The sequence below is a fragment of the Pieris brassicae genome, chromosome 8 (genome assembly GCF_905147105.1).
Source record: "Pieris brassicae chromosome 8, ilPieBrab1.1, whole genome shotgun sequence".
Taxonomy (NCBI): domain Eukaryota; kingdom Metazoa; phylum Arthropoda; class Insecta; order Lepidoptera; family Pieridae; genus Pieris; species Pieris brassicae.
In genome coordinates, this window is record NC_059672.1 from 2,705,010 (window position 1) to 2,722,163 (window position 17,154).

The following is a 17,154-nucleotide window of genomic DNA, read 5'->3' on the forward strand; positions in this document are numbered from 1 at the left end:
TAGGACCTAATACATAATACACAAAACCATTTCAAACATTGTAATTAATTTACTTCTATTATTTATACAAAATAAAGGAATTAAATACAACAAAATAACGAAATGTCTAAAAAATGCGTAAATGAAAGGCAACTCAAATTACCTTGACAGGTAAATGCAATTTACTAAACGCATAAGAGTGTCAAGGTACATATAAATCATACAGCATATAGACGCGACTGGATCTTACAAATTATTATTATAAAAGTCACCAAATGTTTTGTTATGAAAGTAGCACGGCCTTAGTTTTTATAAGAACGGGGTAAACACACAGAAGGCTTCATATGATCGATGGATGAAGGCTTACTGGGACACTAAGTCGAATCAGAAATACCTAGTAAGTAAATGCAGGAAGATTAAGAAGGCCTTAAAATACGACAAATGCCTCGACTTTTCTCACGTTCCTAGATAATCTTTAGTTTAAATAAAATACATAATCGTTTTTTTTATTTAAAATGTAAATGAAATTTAATTTAAAAGATAGTCAAGTTAGTAAAAAACCAAATCAAGTGCATAGATTACAGTTTGCCAGATCAATAGACAAACTCAAAATGGCTCTCTAGTCTGTGAACCTTTACAAATACCTTTAACCCTTAAACTTTTACATTCTGTCAAAACAATAGCACACGTATTTCATTCAACAATTGGTTTACATTGAGAACACAATATGGGTCAAGCACGATTCATTATAACTACAGAAAATAAAATTATTTATTATTTTTAGTAGGAACGACAAGCTAAAGAGAATTAAACACATTTACAGATACAGTCCTTACATCAACTTCGTCATATTGAGATAACTAGTTCATACGTTCATAATAAGTCATAAAAATAGGAAACCCAATAAAAGCTAACTTTCGTAATTAACAAAATTACCAAAACGGACACCAACCAATATAGCATTGGCACAAATTCTCATTATTCGTAGCTATTTTTATCAACAAATCAACTTGTTTCGGAACACTTACGACCGCTTCTATATTTGGAAAATCTCTACCCGTCAACTTATCCCTAATTCTGTTTAGTATTGCCAAAGCTCGCTTATTTAAATTAGATTCCGGTGGCATTTCTAACGATTCATAGTGGAGCTGATTTCTACTTCTGCTTGGCAGGGAGTAGGAGATGTCAATGTCAGATGAGAAAGTAGACTCTGTGATGGAGTGTTTGTCATTGTCTATGAGCCGCCAGTTAAGGAGTGGGTCATAGACAAACGCCTCTAGGACGGCCATCACGCTATCCCTGTGTTTATGGAGCACGTGCATGACTGATTCGCATGCGAAACGATACGTACCTTCTATACCAGTTACCTGAAAGATAAATATGATTTATTATAATTTTAAAAACAATATACAAAATAATACAACTTCTGTTCAAGTTTAAGATCGCTAATAACGATTTGCAACAAAAAAGTCTACAAAATTCCGTCGATAACAATGGAATTAATAATCGTAGTTGTTTGGAAAAAAAAATTAACAACAATTAGAGTTAATAGGGAATAGAATAATATTTTAGGCAGAAAAAAAATCATTACCGAAGCACTCGCTAATGATTATGTTAAATTAATAATCAAATAATTGAATACTGATGACCATAAATTTTTAATAGACCGGATGAAATCTAAAAAATATCAATATTATTTTGTCATTAGTGGTCAACTTTATTGGTTAGATTAAATTATAATATTAAGTAACCGTTGGGGTCTGAGAATAATTAAATACCACTGCTGACTACATCACTTCTATGTATACTAGAGGCGGGGAGTAGTCTACAGAACAGCTTAAGGCGGCGACCGCAGTCCATGTCAGTGAGTGCGTTTTGCCTTTAATGGAGGAGTATGGAAGTAACTGGAAGCCGATTCCACAGCTAGTTTACACATAAGGCCGGTTTATTAAATCCCAGATTTTCAGTTTTTAATAATTTTTTAAATTGTATTTTTCGGCATTGGACTGAAGAGCTTTCCAAAGAGCAGCCGAAAGAAAAAAAAACTCTCATTTAACTGTACCAGACTGACTGTACCAGCCTTTACTATACTTTAATTAATTAAATCATAACTACAACCACCATAGTAACGTAATTCTACTTGTATCTCGTCACAATCACGTTTTAAATCAGTCAAACAGATAAACAGTTTCTTACAGAAAAAAATGGCTCGACAGCTCTTGAAACTAGATTTAAATTTGATTAACGTTCTAGATAAGGTCTAAGGGCCAAGGTCGCGTATGCTATTTTTTCACACTCAATCTAAAGAAACCTTATACAAACACACATGAAGCCAATAAAAAAAAGTAAAGCATTTTTTTTTTTTACCTCCATGGCATTAATCAGCATTCTGGTTAATCTAAACGGTATTTTCTCTGGGAATCGTTCCCTTGTCTGTGTAACTTCGAAACAATCTCCAAAGTCAATATGAAGAACCTTTCCAGTGACTCTATGCAGCATTATGTTGGATGGATGCCTGTCTCCCAATCCGAGGATATACCCCACCATACTCATCACAGCAAGAGAACGGGTATAGTTTGTACGGCGCTCGAACCAGGTTTCCGCTGAAGGGCTCTTGAGCCAGAGTAGACGCGCCAAGTCATTTCCAGGCGTCTGGGATAGCGTGTATTCGAAAATTTCCACCTGTTGACATGAAATACTGGATAAGGTACAGTCAGTATACATTTTTTTAACGTCTCTGTTAAATTTTAATTAATAAGTGTATACTTATATACACTTATTAATTAAAATTTAGTGTAGCTAAGACAGGCAAAATTGTGCGCTTAAACAAAGAAAGAAGATATAAGAAAGGAATAACGCCTAAAAATTATGATACAAGTCGGGAATTTCGACCTGGTGACATGAAATACTGGATAAGGTACAGTCAGGAAAAAAAAATGTAAATTTACTCTCGTATACAGCTACCTAAGACAGGCAATATTCGACGGGAATCAAAGAAGACATAAGAAATAAATTACGCCTAAAAATTATGATACATGTCGGGAATTTCGACCTGGTGACATGAAATACTGGATAAGGTACAGTCAGGAAAAAAAAATGTAAATTTACTCTCGTATACAGCTACCTAAGACAGGCAATATTCGACGGGAATCAAAGAAGACATAAGAAAGAAATTACACTTAAAAATTATGATACATGTCGGGAATTTCGACCTGGTGACATGAAATACTGGATAAGGTACAGTCAGGAAAAAAAATGTAAATTTACTCTCGTATACAGCTACCTAAGACAGGCAATATTCGACGGGAATCAAAGAAGGCATAAGAAAGAAATTACGCCTAAAAATTATGATACATGTCGGGAATTTCGACCTGGTGACATGAAATACTGGATAAGGTACAGTCAGGAAAAAAAATGTAAATTTACTCTCGTATACAGCTACCTAAGACAGGCAATATTCGACGGGAATCAAAGAAGACATAAGAAAGAAATTACGCCTAAAAACTTACGATGCATGCAAAGAAAATGTAAAATCAATTGTTCGAAATTCTAAAAAAAAAACATTTAAAGAAAAAAATGAAAGGAAATAATCACCTTATGCTTCAACATCAACTTCTGATAATCTGAAGCCATTCTCATCATAATCTGCTGCTCGGTATGCAATGACATTTTATTCGACTTTTTATCCCGATAATCGCTTATAAGATTATACAGGGTGTCACATTGCGGTACCCAGCCTATGAGTCCCGAATTAGGAGACAGCGGAACGACAGCATATCTCTGTATGGCTAAGTCATGTCTGTAGGTATTGGAGTCGGCCTGAAGCAGAGTATTGACGAGGCCAAAGAGTTGCATCACTCTTTCATCTTGGCGTAGATCTTCGTGGCCTTTTAATAGGAACATGTATTGCCTTCCATCAGAACCTTGGATGGTCAGGCGGCGAGGACGCTGTTTCGATTTGATTATCTAAAAAATATGAGTTTTATTTATAAAATATGTATTTTAAAATATCTATTCGTTTGATAGAATTTGCAATTGGTCGGGTATAATATTTTATATATACCTTCTATGATAACAATACAAACGTGCATCAACAAATTATATAAATAAATACTGTACTGTACTGTATCATTTAAAATTAATTTAAAACAACTGTTCATGTCAGAATCCTTGTATCTTTCTTGTTTATTATAGCTGCAGGTATGTTGTTCGTTGTCCGGTTTTATTAATTTTGTGCTGTCATATTTTGTTTTGCTTTGCTCTGTATCACATTTTTTATTAGTGAAACTTTTTGTGGCTACATCTAATGTGTTCATTTTATGTTTTAACCTAACTTTTTTTATTGTATAAATGTGTCTGTTTTGTTTCCAAATAACTAAATAAACCTTTTTAAGTTAAAAAATACCTGTGTCAGGGATCCCAGCTCTTCCATTACTAAAACTTGATTATAAATTTCATAATATATATATTTACAGTATTAAAACCAAATAAATAGTCGAATATATTGCAACGAAGACGGGTCGACTGCAATGTTTCTAGATTTTTCCACTAGTTACAGAACTTTTCAGAAGGCTGTAATATGATTTCTGACCGTTTCAGGAGAGGGTCAATCACATATTAGAAAATTGTAATTTCCATAATGTTACCCTAGTTTTCAGGAAGCTGAAACCGTTTTTCAGTCGGTTTCAGAACATGTTTAGTCGAGCTGTGCAGTTTTCAGGAGACCCGTTTTCAGGCGTTTTCATGCTTAGGTATACCCCTTTGATGAAGGAATATTCTAGACCACACTTTCTAGATGTGAGACAAGGACGAAATAATACGAGAGAGAGAGAGAGAGAAGATCAGAACTTTCTCGAAACTAGACTGAGCACTCTAGAACGCCGTACGACAAGGACGGAGTAACGTGCGAAAGAGACAAAGAGTGCGGACGTTCTAGAATTGTGCAATCGCTACTCAGTGCATCTCTGCGATTAATTTGTGTCCATAAATTCCTCATAAATTTTTCAAGAAATAAACCTTGGAAGATATCTACGGCATTTTCTATCCGATCCCCTAGCTCGTAACCATATATAGGTATTGGAGTGCATGAGTGAGTATGTTGGTGCTTGTGTGTGAGAATATAATATAATTCTACTGGAACGATTTGAATTAATGTTATTATGCGTTGCGATATTTATATGCGTTTGGGTGGCGCCCTGGATGGTTTCAGAAAGATTCACTAATCAGCCCGGCAGATGGCGCTGGAGCCGGTAACTAGGTAATTTATTTATACAGCAAATAAACTGGTATATGAATACATAAAAATAAAAACTTCCGTGCATGTGGCTTTTGATGGAGTCCAGAATAATACATTATTTTTGTATGTATCACGTATGTACAGGACAACGTCTGTCTGCCAGTATATATGTTGTTTTAATATATACATTGAGTACTTTTTTAATTTTGTCAAATTAATTTTATTAATTTAGTTTTATTATAAGATATTGACATTCCAAACTAACCTACTTCAATTTTGTTGAATTACATATGTATCCTAACATTATAGATTAAATAAAAATAATAGCTAATATTGGTACAAAAATATATATAGGTAGTCTAAGAAAACACTTACTAAACTGATTGAAGCTATGCAATATTATTAAAAAGTTATAATTATTTACATAATTTTAAATTATTTCCGACGTTTCGCGTGCTTTACAGCGTGCATGGTCACCGTGACTGTGTTTTCTTAATTTGTAAAAGCTATGTTAACAAAAGACAATACTATATGTAGTCCAAATTTAATTACCTGCAAATGACTCTTTATATGAGATATCCTAATGACTTTTTCGTTTGGGACATATGAACCAGGAACCGCCAGTTGCAGGTCCGTACACGTGTGAAGACGTTTGCTGACGTACTGAAGTTCGAGCGATGTATGAGAACGGAATTGAGATCCGATCCGACGCACTACGTGGCAGTAAAGGTCCCACGCTTCGTTTAAATATTTATCTTCGTTTGTTTCCTGTGAATTTATATAAAAAAAAATTATAAATAATAATAAAAATTGTGATTAATTTACATATTTTATTAAATGATTTTGTAATAATACAATTACCTACCTACGATTACTAAAGCATCACGTGCTAAGGTCCTCTGCACTGGTTTAAAAAACTTTTATAAGACATGTTAAGTGATACCGCCGCCCATGGACTCCGTCAATGCCAGAGGGATCGCGAGTGCGTTGCTGGCCTTTTTAAAAATATACAATACGAAGGCATAGGTGTACCCACGGACCACGTTGTTATATTACTTTAAAATGGATAGTTATATAATCTAAATCAACTGAGCCGGTAGGTGTTAGGTTTATTAAGCTATAAGATGTAAAAACGTTTGTCAAAAAATAACAAAATGGAAAATCTCTATATATATACAAAATTCTCGTGTCAAAATGTTCGTTCCCATACTCCTCCGAAACGGCTCGACCCATGCTTATGATTTTTATGTATATTCAGTAAGTCTGAGATTCGGCTACTATCTATCTTTGAAACCCCTAAGTGGTAGGGTAGTGTCCACCCCAAAAAGTTGACTTTTATTTTTTAGACGAATGTTTTTTGTTTTTAATTTTTTTATTATAGACCGTCTAAACGATGTCTACGATCAATCCCTATTTTTTATTATAGTAGATAGGTTATTTTAATTAAACAAAAAAAATGTTTCCTGGATATAATATACATGTCAAAACGACGTTTTCCGGGGCAGCTAGTAATAAATAAACTTGTCGGAGTTGGCGGAGGCTCTTTCTCACGAAAGCCTCATTGTAGAATAGCAGAAAAACTTTATTTCTCTAAATTTTTTAACTAGTTATAATTTTCATATACACATAGAGAAACTTGAGAAATATTTCTTTTGATAATAAAAAAACATCTATTATACATCAACACAAATGCTCGCCATGTTTCCATGATAGAGGTATCGCCCCCTCGGCCCTAGATACTAGAAATATTTTATAAAGAAATAATATTATGTCAAAATATGAAATTTTCACTTACTATATACAACTCATAGTTTTCCTGACCCCCCCGCCCCCGGGAATTGGGCTGACGACACCCTTGGATCAACATGTGTTACTAACTCGATTAACTCGTCTTTTATAAACAGAACTGTAGTCTTACTTTGTAAAGCTCACACCATCGCTGTGCTTCTTGCAAATCCCTTCCATACATTTGTAGAAATGAGACCTCTTTCAATGTTTCCGGTGGTCGATCCAACATAGTGTGCATTTTTTCCAAAGTCCTGAACATGCTACGATAGTCTTTCTCACTAAAGTACAACCTACAAATATTTAGATTTAATTAATTTTAAAAAAAGAGTTCAATATTTAATATTCTCTATGAAATTTTAATGGAACAGTTATTATATATACATATCAAAACGAGACAAGACTTAAAGTAAAAGCCGTCCTGGCTGTCGGATGGCAAGCATCTCGTTCGTATATATTAAGTTTCTCATATAATTTTTTTTGTAGTAAGAAATACACTATTTGAAACATTTTAACTTCCTCGCTAAAGGTGTGAAAATACAATAGAACCTAGGACCTCGTCAAGACGAAATAAGTAAGTCGTAAAAATTTGCCATTCCCTCCCACTAAACCCCGAAATACGCGGTAACTCGAATTATTTAGCCTTTGTAACTCGAACATGTTATATCCCTACGAAGTATTGATAATACATATTTATATTCTATAACTCGAATTACAACGCGGAGACTCCGTATTTCGTAGTTAGTAAAATAAGAACCTAGAACCTCGTCAAGACGAAATAAGTAAGTCGAAAAAATTTGCCATTCCCTCCCACTAAACCCCTAAATACGCGGTAACTCGAATTATTTAGCCTTTGTAACTCGAACATGTTATATCCCTACGAAGTATTGATAATACATATTTATATTCTATAACTCGAATTACAACACGGAGACTCCGTATTTCGTAGTTAGTAAAATATAATGACGTGACATTCCCCAAATAATAGCAGTAAAATTCAAAATGAATGTTCGAGTTCGGGACTTCTAATCTATTGTTTTTATTTTGCAATGAATGAATATATACACATTTTTTTTAGTGTTTAGTTTACTGAATTAATATCTAATTCGTTTTTCATGTTAAAAATATATACTACAAAAATTAAGTTGTATAGTTATTCAGTCGAAATTTCAACATTTAAATTATATCTCGAATGCTCGTTAACTCGATTTTTTGAATATTCTTAGCAACTCGAGTTATACAGATTCCACTGTACTACGACATTTAGTTTTTAAATTCTCGTGAGTATTTCTATCAAATTTAACCGATAAACCAACCTTGATGCATCTTCCAAAGCTGTGTAGACCTGATCATGCCACAACATAGCAATTTTAATCAGCTCTTCCGATATAATAGCCACCTCATCCACTAAAATCTGGGAATGTGTGCACATTGTTTTGAGAATATAATTAGCTGCATTTTTACGTGTCACGAACGAAGACTTTGTCGCCACCGTAAGGGGATAGACTAACGCTTGAGGGTGTAATTTTCCAATATCTATCAACAGAATGTGCACCAACTTCGCTACCAAACTGCGAGGCGAATCGATACGAGCGATCAACTGCGGTATCACTTGCAACCATATCTTTACGTCTATTTGTCTGATTCCTTCAAAAAGCGCGTCATATATCGCGGGGTTGTGCCCGTGGTCGAACCATAATGTCAATAGCCTTAGCGTGTCTTGTAGGGAATTCCCATTCGCTAAGCTGATCGACTTGAAGAACCCTTCGATCGCCGGTATTGTATACGTGTTGATAAAATCTGGTCTTGATACTTTCTTATCCACAGACCCACCAGCAACACTACTCTCAGACAAGTTGTCTTGTTGCTTGTAAAACAACACAGTTTCGAAGTTCATACAAGCCCACGCATGGCAGGCTTTATACCATTCCGGGGCGAGAATCGTTGCAGCCGCGTAATTTCGTAATATTTCAGGAATTGAGAGCTCGTTGATCTCTTGCAGGGACTCGCACCAGGACCCAAGTTTCAGGTGACATCTAGCAAGCAACTTGCACTGTTCTTCTGTCTCTCCTTCCGTATTATCCACAAATCTTTGCAACACCTCATAAGCGTATCGTTTATTTCCAGCATCCCATAGGTTCTTAGTGTACGCCAGCATGACTCTCGGGTCGTGAGCCCTTAATAATGTTTCCGGAGTAGTCACGGGATCAGCCCCTAGTATGGATAGAACTATCTTGTGTGCCTGATTGACAGAACCCGATTTCCTACATAGGGATGAGAATTTCAGCCACGATTGTAAGTCATCGCGAGATGTTATAACGAGGCTTCGGATTTGAAGCATTTTCCTCCAGTCCTCGACCAAACGTTGCCCGCCTTGCAGTCTTCCCCACCACATTTTATGTATAGTACTTCGTCGTTCTTCGATTAGTTTATACGTAACAACTTCTTCTAGTTCAGTAAGAAGCTGCGCATTGACAAGCGGCGCGTAAGCCCTTTGATAGCTTTCACCGATCACAGCCGACATTTCGCCATCTAACAATGTTCTGGCTGTATCAATAAAGTGCCTGGACTCCGACCAATACCCATCATGAATAGCAAGAACCGCTCTATACAGCGCTCCATCTTGAGTATCTACTGGTAACATCTCCACATATCGTTTCATAGAATCCCATTCTTCTAGGCCCCATGAAGCGGCGGCCGCTATTTTCGCGGTCTTCTTCTGCATATCTTCTTCCAAATTGTCCCACTGTTCGACTGTCACACTGTAGAGTTTCCTCCACTCACCCATAGCCTCCAAACATCGCATCATTCCCAGTTTGGACTCGTTATCTTCTGGTTCTATTTCAAGCTTCTTGCTATATAGGTCCAATGCTTCATCCCAATTGTGTAGTTTCTCGTACCAACGGACATGAACATTCAGTGCGCAGTCGCCATTCTTTTTCTGTCTTATAACGTTCTCGAGTAATCCATTTGCTGATTCTTTTTGCTGCAATTTATTGTTGATATGTATGAGTGCTTCCACAACTTGCGTAGTTGGGTTTCGCCGATATTCTTCTTCCTGTAAAAAGAGAAATATTTGTAAAAAAAGAAATATCTAGACTACGTAAGAGAAAGAGTAAGTAGAGTAGTATATTTGTCAAAAAAAACGACGTTACTTTGAGTCAATCAACTATAAACAAATTATTAATTCCACTAGGAAACTACAAAACATCACCATACCTTGTAATACAGAGCCTTGGCAAACGCTCGGCAAGTTATCGCTGTATCGCCCAAGAGCTTTATCGATATAGGCAGGGCGCCTTTGTCGCAATGTTCTAAAAATTCAGCAAGATTCAGAACAAGCAGTGCTATTTCTGGTGCATCTTGGACTGTTAGGGCTCTCTCGAGGGCATACACGAGCTCAGCGCGCGGCTGCTCACCTAATTCCGTCCAACAGGACATAAATGCAGCGTTAAACAGGTCACTGGCGAGCTGGGAATAATTCTGAGCTAAGCTGGCGCATGCTCTGGAAATAAAAGTGAATAATAATGCTCTCATGTTGAAATCTAAGACAGTCAAACACTAATGAAAATATCTCAGAAAAAAGACTTGCCATAATCAAGTAGCCCTCCATATCGTTTTTATTCTTTATCCATCCATAAATTGGAATTAATGGAATTTTAAGTAAAAGGTTTTTTATCAGGGGGCAAACGGACAGAAGGCTCATCTGATGTTAAGTGATACCGCCTACGGACCTATAAACCTTTATTATGACCTTTAAACGAACATAATATTTATACTGCCTTAAGCCTTTGGCACTTAAGACTTATCGAAAAAATGTACACAGGGATTAGTTATGTCATAGACTTTTGGGACATTATGTTACCACTAGGTAATTAAGAGAACTTTAATATAATAAGTATTTAAAAAAATCTAGTCGTTGTGATTCACGGCTAGAATTTCGAATTTCGATTTATTTAAATTTCTTATTTACGATAGGCTGGGAAACAAACAAACTAGACGGCATGCCCTAAATTGGCAGTCATCCCACGGACACCATTTTTGTGTGCGTTGCCGGCCTTTGAAGAGTATGGTCTTTTTTATATATAATTGGAAGTCGTATCTCCCATGGAAGACTTCCAGCCATCAAAGTCACTTAACATTGGATAACAAGGAAACTAATTAGTCCGTTCGTTTAGGACCTCCTTAGACACTATAACAGCCCCTTACGTCGATGGCTAAATAATTAATAGATATTGTGTATAAATCCGAATATATTTTACTCAAGATATACCTTATAGCAGGACTATTAGATTCGGTTAGTAATCCAATACTGAACTGTCGTAACCATTCCATCCAATCGTCTTTTGATATTACATTGCTGATTGACCAGCATTTGCGCAAATTCTGGACATTCAACACCAATTTCGGTATGTTCTGCGTGTCACCACTTGTCACAACCTAAAACGAGACTTTTTTTAATAATCACGTTATTTAAATTCTCGAATTACACCTAAACAATTGGCTTATTATTATTATTAGTAAGCCTCATTTATTCCTTGAAAATTTACAAAATAAACACACACATAAATATATATATATCTATATATTTTTTTTCAAGGATCTATATATTTTTGAGTATAGGCCTCCTCCAATTGGCTCCATCTTTCTCTGTTTTGAGCATTTTCCTCCCAATCCTCTCCACCAACTTTCTTAAGCACGTCTTTTTTCTTTTTGTGTAATTAAATACTGATAAAATATAAATTTAATTATTTAAAAAAAATAAATAAAATATGGAGGAAATAAAAAGTATTCTAGAGGAAATGCAAAAAGCAATCAATCAGCAAAAAACTGATATACAGGAAATGAAAGAGGATATAAAAAAACAATTGGCTTATACAATAAAATATAAAGGAAAGATTTGACTTTTACATAAAAAAAATACTTGCTTTAAAAAGATACTCGCCATTAGATTAACATATTATCTCTGAACTTAGGATATATTCTTATTCGAGCGAAACTGAACCTGGCTGGATAACAAAATAATTTCCTAAAATAATGTCCACATAATAGCGACTACACACTAGCACGGCCTTTAAATCAGAGGCAATGTTGGAAAAGTGGTGTGGAGCACCTTAGATCTCCTAGTGTGTAGGCAAATCGTACCCTATTAGATGTGGGTAGAGTATGCTATGCCGATTCGAACCACGACCCATGTGGGGCCGGGGGCTCTTTGGTTTTCTTATTTGGTGATGACGTCAACAATAATTATTTATTTACATATTACCCACACATTGTCTTTGCTTGAAAACGAATTGCATTTTCGAGGATTCCTTCAAAAAATTTATACGCTTATGTATTATTATTTTCGAGAGCATTGCTCACTTTATCTGACAAGATTATAGGGGGATAAATTGCAGTAAATCTGCTTACGTCATACTTGAACGGCCGCTGGGGCGCTTTAACAGTAATTTCGATTGATGTAGACGAGTATGATGATGAGTACATAATGTTCTTCGTATATATGATGTAATCCGTTTTGGCTATATTGTAAATAAAAAATGGCAATGGCAGTTCTTTTATAGAACTTTTATAGGTCTGGTCTTTATAAATAAATGAACTAATATTGAAATATATTTTTGATAACACTTTTTAAACGGATTGAAGCTTATTACGTATACGTATTATTATTATAAACTTATAATTATTTACATAATTTTAAATTTATTTTTCCGACGTTTCGCGTGCTTTACAGCGTGCGTGGTCACCGTAAAGTTTATAATAATAATACATAGCTTCAATACGTTTAAAAAGTGTTTTCTTAATGTGTAAAAGCTATGTTAACAAAAGACAATAAAATATTTTATGGAATAAATTTTACTTACATCACTTTTTTGATTGCGCAACCGAAAACGGGTTTCAGCCAAGTAGTCATCATCCGATGCAAGCGTTGAAACCACCTGTAGCCGCGAAACCAATACAGTATAATTCGAGCATTGGATTTTATGTTTCGCCAAAACCCTATCCATAGAACCTATATAATCGATATATTCTCTTCCCAATTGTACAATCAAAGCGCAAAGTGTATTCATAGCCGTTTGACGCAACGAAGGATTGTTATCGAGTACATTCACCAGCCCCTGAATCAGCACGGCGGAAAATGGCTTCAAGTACAGATACATCGACAAGTGTTCAATCGTCTCCATAGCCAACTTAGATATGTGTATAGGTATATTTCTACCATCGAATAACGCGGTTATAGCTGGTACTATGGCCAGAAGTACGTCGTCCAAATTATTCTCGAACTTTTGTATCGCCAAAAGCAATTTCTCTGTTAAAATTCTATCTTTGCTCTTATCATATTTCAACACTCGCAGGATGTGTGGCAGGATCTTTCTAAGGTACACTTTGAATTCTGTCCCAATTGCAACTGTTATATGTTCGATTAAAAGAATTAAGGTCGGTTGTATCTGGCTATCTGGAGTCCAGTATTCACGGATCAAATCGAAAATATCCTCTAAATACGCTCTAATATGTATTTTTACGACCGATATTAATTGCGCCAATTGGGTGAAGAGGAATTCTCTAAAATTGTTATTGTCCGTGGTGCGGATTACGTAAAGTAATCCCGGAGTAACACGAGAAATGTATGGGACGCATTTGATACCGAGAGTCTGGAAGATGTAAGTTATAGAATGAACCACATTAGTGTGATGTTGGGCTAACAAAGGGTCTCGCAAAATTCGCATTAGAGATGCGACTGCAATCGCCGGATAAAATTCATCCAAAACGATTGGCGACATGCTCACGAACATTTCGCTAACATTGGCATCAAAATTCTCAATAGCGGAAGACGTTTCTGGAATCGGAATCAATGTCGATATTGTTTGAAAATCTATAAGCCCTTGGTTAACTCTGTGCCGGTAAGGGTCTAAAGCTCCTAAAAGCCCGAGGACCCGTATCGTTTCGCGTCGATCTCTACTGTTTTGCTCAGTTTTCAAGAAATTTAAAAGCATATCCATAAGAGTAGGATGTTCACTGTATGGTGTTATGACTTGACCCACAGCACTTATTACTTGCCCAAAAGACCACAAAGCTACACTTCGTTTTTCTGGCTGATTTGGGTCTGAAAGTATACTCAGCTGAATAGCCATAAGTTCAGGCAGCCATTGCTTTAATGCTGTTCCGCCACCGTTGATCTCTGCTAAATCTCCAATAGCTTTCAAAATTGTGGAAATCATAATAGAACTACTACCATTCTCTTTTAACTTTGGTATGAGAACTTTTAGAATTGTTTCGACAAACTGTCTAGTAATCCTCGGCGCGTGAGTTATAATATTATTTATCATTCTGAGGGACTGCTCTTTATTGCGAGCCGATTCTGAATATTGAAGTTCCAATAGTATTTGTACGAACAACTGTCGCAAAATAGGTGTCGTATAACTGGGGTTTAAGTTGCTAAGCCGACTCACGTCGCATAAAGCGAGTTCTCCCACGTCACTGTTTGAATCATTGACGCAAACAAAAAGGCAGTTCAGGTGCTCCTCTAAAGCTAAGTATTTATCGAACACAGGATTCGTGAACACTTCGAGGACTTTGTAACGCACCTCGTGATCAAAATCAGCTCTACCAACTGCTAAAAGTTTACCGAGAGATTCGTCCACTAATGTTGATAGAGTACGCGAGTTTGTTTGTGAACAACGTTCCACGGCTTTTACGAGAAGTTTCGCAGTTGTTTTTACCGATTCCAACCTCACATCATGCTGTTCACTTTGCAGATAATGATCGGTACACCGCCGTATAAATGACATCAATGTATTATTCCATTCAAACTCGAATGCACCCAGAGTACGTAAGGCCAAAACTAATTTTGCTGCATCATGGGGTTCCATCACTAGGGCTGTAGACAGGGCATATGAAAGTTGTTCACTTTTACTGTCACCGGATGTGTACGGTTTCTTTCTTAATATCAGAGATAGGATATTTAGGAGTCTGCTAGTTATATCTTTTTTGAGGGATGGTACGTGTTCACTAAGTTCTTTAAAGCATGTTGTCAATTGAGGGCTTAATCCAGTCGCACACATTGGATCCAACAGATCTTTTATTTCATTGGAAATATTTTCTTTCATCGCAAATCCTAACAAGGTTACACATTTGAATAATGATGTATCGATTCCATTTCTTTTCTTAGCGACATCCTTCAGCGGTAATGTAGATTTGATAATTTCTATAATTCTATGTAAATAGTGTTGTATATCATCTTCAACAGCGACACAAATTAATCCCAGAGTAATGAATGCCAGAGATCTTTCTTTTTCCCTCCCACAAAGGAATGTAATTAAGTGATTTATTGTTGATTTTAAGTGCTTTCTAGCGAATGCTTCACGATTGAATGCGGCCAACCTGGGTATTATTAAAAGCAGCATTTGATGAACACTTTGTGATCTTGATATTTGTTGTGCCATGATATCTGAGAAATGATATATATTCATGAAGTATCTAAAGACCTACACATTTATAATAGTGGAATACAATTCCTTTATCTCAAATTTATTTATATTATTATACAGGCTTTTTAAAAATCTATACAAGCACTTAGACAATTAGTTGCATAACTTAAGAGGTACCTAAGTAATTTTATTTTTATGTATAGAATTATTAAAAAATTTAAGCATACACTTTTTTTTACCACTGATGATAAACTGTTTCTAATGTGTGCAATAAAGTATGTTTTGAAAACTACAGTTTTTTTATTAACTTGACATTTATGAATGCAGAACTGATATTAAGCCATTGTAACTTACCACTAGATATTTTGTCATAATTTTCAGTAATCAGCTCCCTGCAAAAGCTGGATTCAAGTATAATTGGTGTTTGAGTTTTATCCTCTGAATGGTTCAAGTAATTCCATGAAGTTTGCAATTTGTTATGGAATGCCATTTCATCAATAACATCCTGTTCTGCATCCAGTTTTTGCATCAAATCTGTGTATTTTCTTTCCCAGTTTGCATTTGAGCAGCGCAACAGCTCATTTAATATCAGCAATGCTCCATGAACATTATCGTCCCTACTGAGCAGTCTGTCTCTAATAGTATGATCACTGAATGATGATGTGGCTTCTTCATAGCTCTGAATATACCAATGAGCCCGCTTATGCTGAGTAGGAACTTCTCTTTGGGAGGTAACCACAAAGGCAGCTCTCAAAGCCTTTGCTGCCACTTCTCTTATTTGTTCCTTTGGATCTCTTATAGCTATTCTTATATGATTGAAAAATCCATTTATATGTTGATAGAAATAAGAAGGCATGGATATAGCCAATTCCCTTAAAATAAAGCAAGCTGACAACCTCTTCGCTTCTGTTCTTTCCTCGGCGAGCCACTCAAAGGCTCTTTTTATTTCATTTTCAACATACTCTCCTCTTTTTATTCCCAGAGACAAGGTTACACGGCCCATGGTCTTTGCAGCCAACTCTAAGATATGTAAATCATTTGTAGGAAATATATTCCGTAAGTAATGAGCATAACGAGATATTCTTGTTTTATTAATTTCTGTATCTCCAGTTATGAGACAAACTGAAAGTAATATATATTTTTTTAAAGTTATAAATACAAAGCAGCACATTAAACATATATATATATATATATATATAGTCCTTACCAATTGTCAAGATACCAGCCCTTTTCTCAATATTATCATAACTAGAAGTCAAGATATGAATTTGTTGATTAAAGTCGTCTAGGACAAGAGCAATAGTCTCTTGTGACATTTCTCTTAACTCCGTTCTAACAAACTGTAGTAGCTCGCGTACAGACCTCTGCCTTGTCTCAAAATGGCGAGATTTAAGACCAGACACAAAGTCTAGGACTTGAGAAGTCATTTTCATAATACTTTAAATAAACAAACAAACCCAAATAACGAGTTATCGAGACTCGGCTAATACATTTACCCTAAGAAGACATGTTCACAGTTCATACTTGATAGATGCTAGGTGATTCCTTACATTTTTATACTTAATTTAAAAAGAATATTGTCAGCCATGTTTTCAGCTCTAATTTAACTTTCAAGCTATTATATGAGTTAAAGTTTGAGCTTCGAATGGTTCGTAAGAAACATAAAATATGATTAAAATTATTGTAAACAAAATATTGTTAATTGAAGACCAATGGGGCAAAAGC

General features: G+C 35.6%; 1 protein-coding gene across 1 annotated transcript; it reads right to left on the reverse strand.

The window, feature by feature from the left end:
• Positions 1-86: 86 nt before the first annotated feature.
• Positions 87-17,120, reverse strand: LOC123712825 (serine/threonine-protein kinase mTOR-like). The gene is made up of 11 exons (XM_045666108.1): positions 16,637-17,120; positions 15,784-16,551; positions 12,865-15,449; positions 11,274-11,440; positions 10,220-10,505; positions 8,317-10,058; positions 7,134-7,293; positions 5,768-5,983; positions 3,574-3,945; positions 2,347-2,661; positions 87-1,346 (listed from the first exon to the last, which is right to left on the reverse strand). Exons 1-11 carry the CDS (start codon positions 16,860-16,862, stop codon positions 912-914), a joined length of 7,272 nt encoding a protein of 2,423 aa, XP_045522064.1. The 5' UTR covers positions 16,863-17,120; the 3' UTR covers positions 87-911.
• Between the last annotated feature and the right edge of the window lie 34 nt (positions 17,121-17,154).

What these genes read in the sequence shown, in the direction of transcription:
- LOC123712825 (XM_045666108.1), bottom strand. Translation starts at nt 16,862, where the DNA reads ATGAAAATGACTTCTCAAGTCCTAGACTTTGTGTCTGGTCTTAAATCT. An exon ending in TGCGCAATCAAAAAAGTGAT is followed by an intron (nt 11,441 to 12,864) that starts GTAAGTAAAATT and finishes GTCTCGTTTTAG; the next exon opens with GTTGTGACAAGTGGTGACAC. An exon ending in GCTTTGGAAGATGCATCAAG is followed by an intron (nt 7,294 to 8,316) that starts GTTGGTTTATCG and finishes AAATATTTGTAG; the next exon opens with GTTGTACTTTAGTGAGAAAG.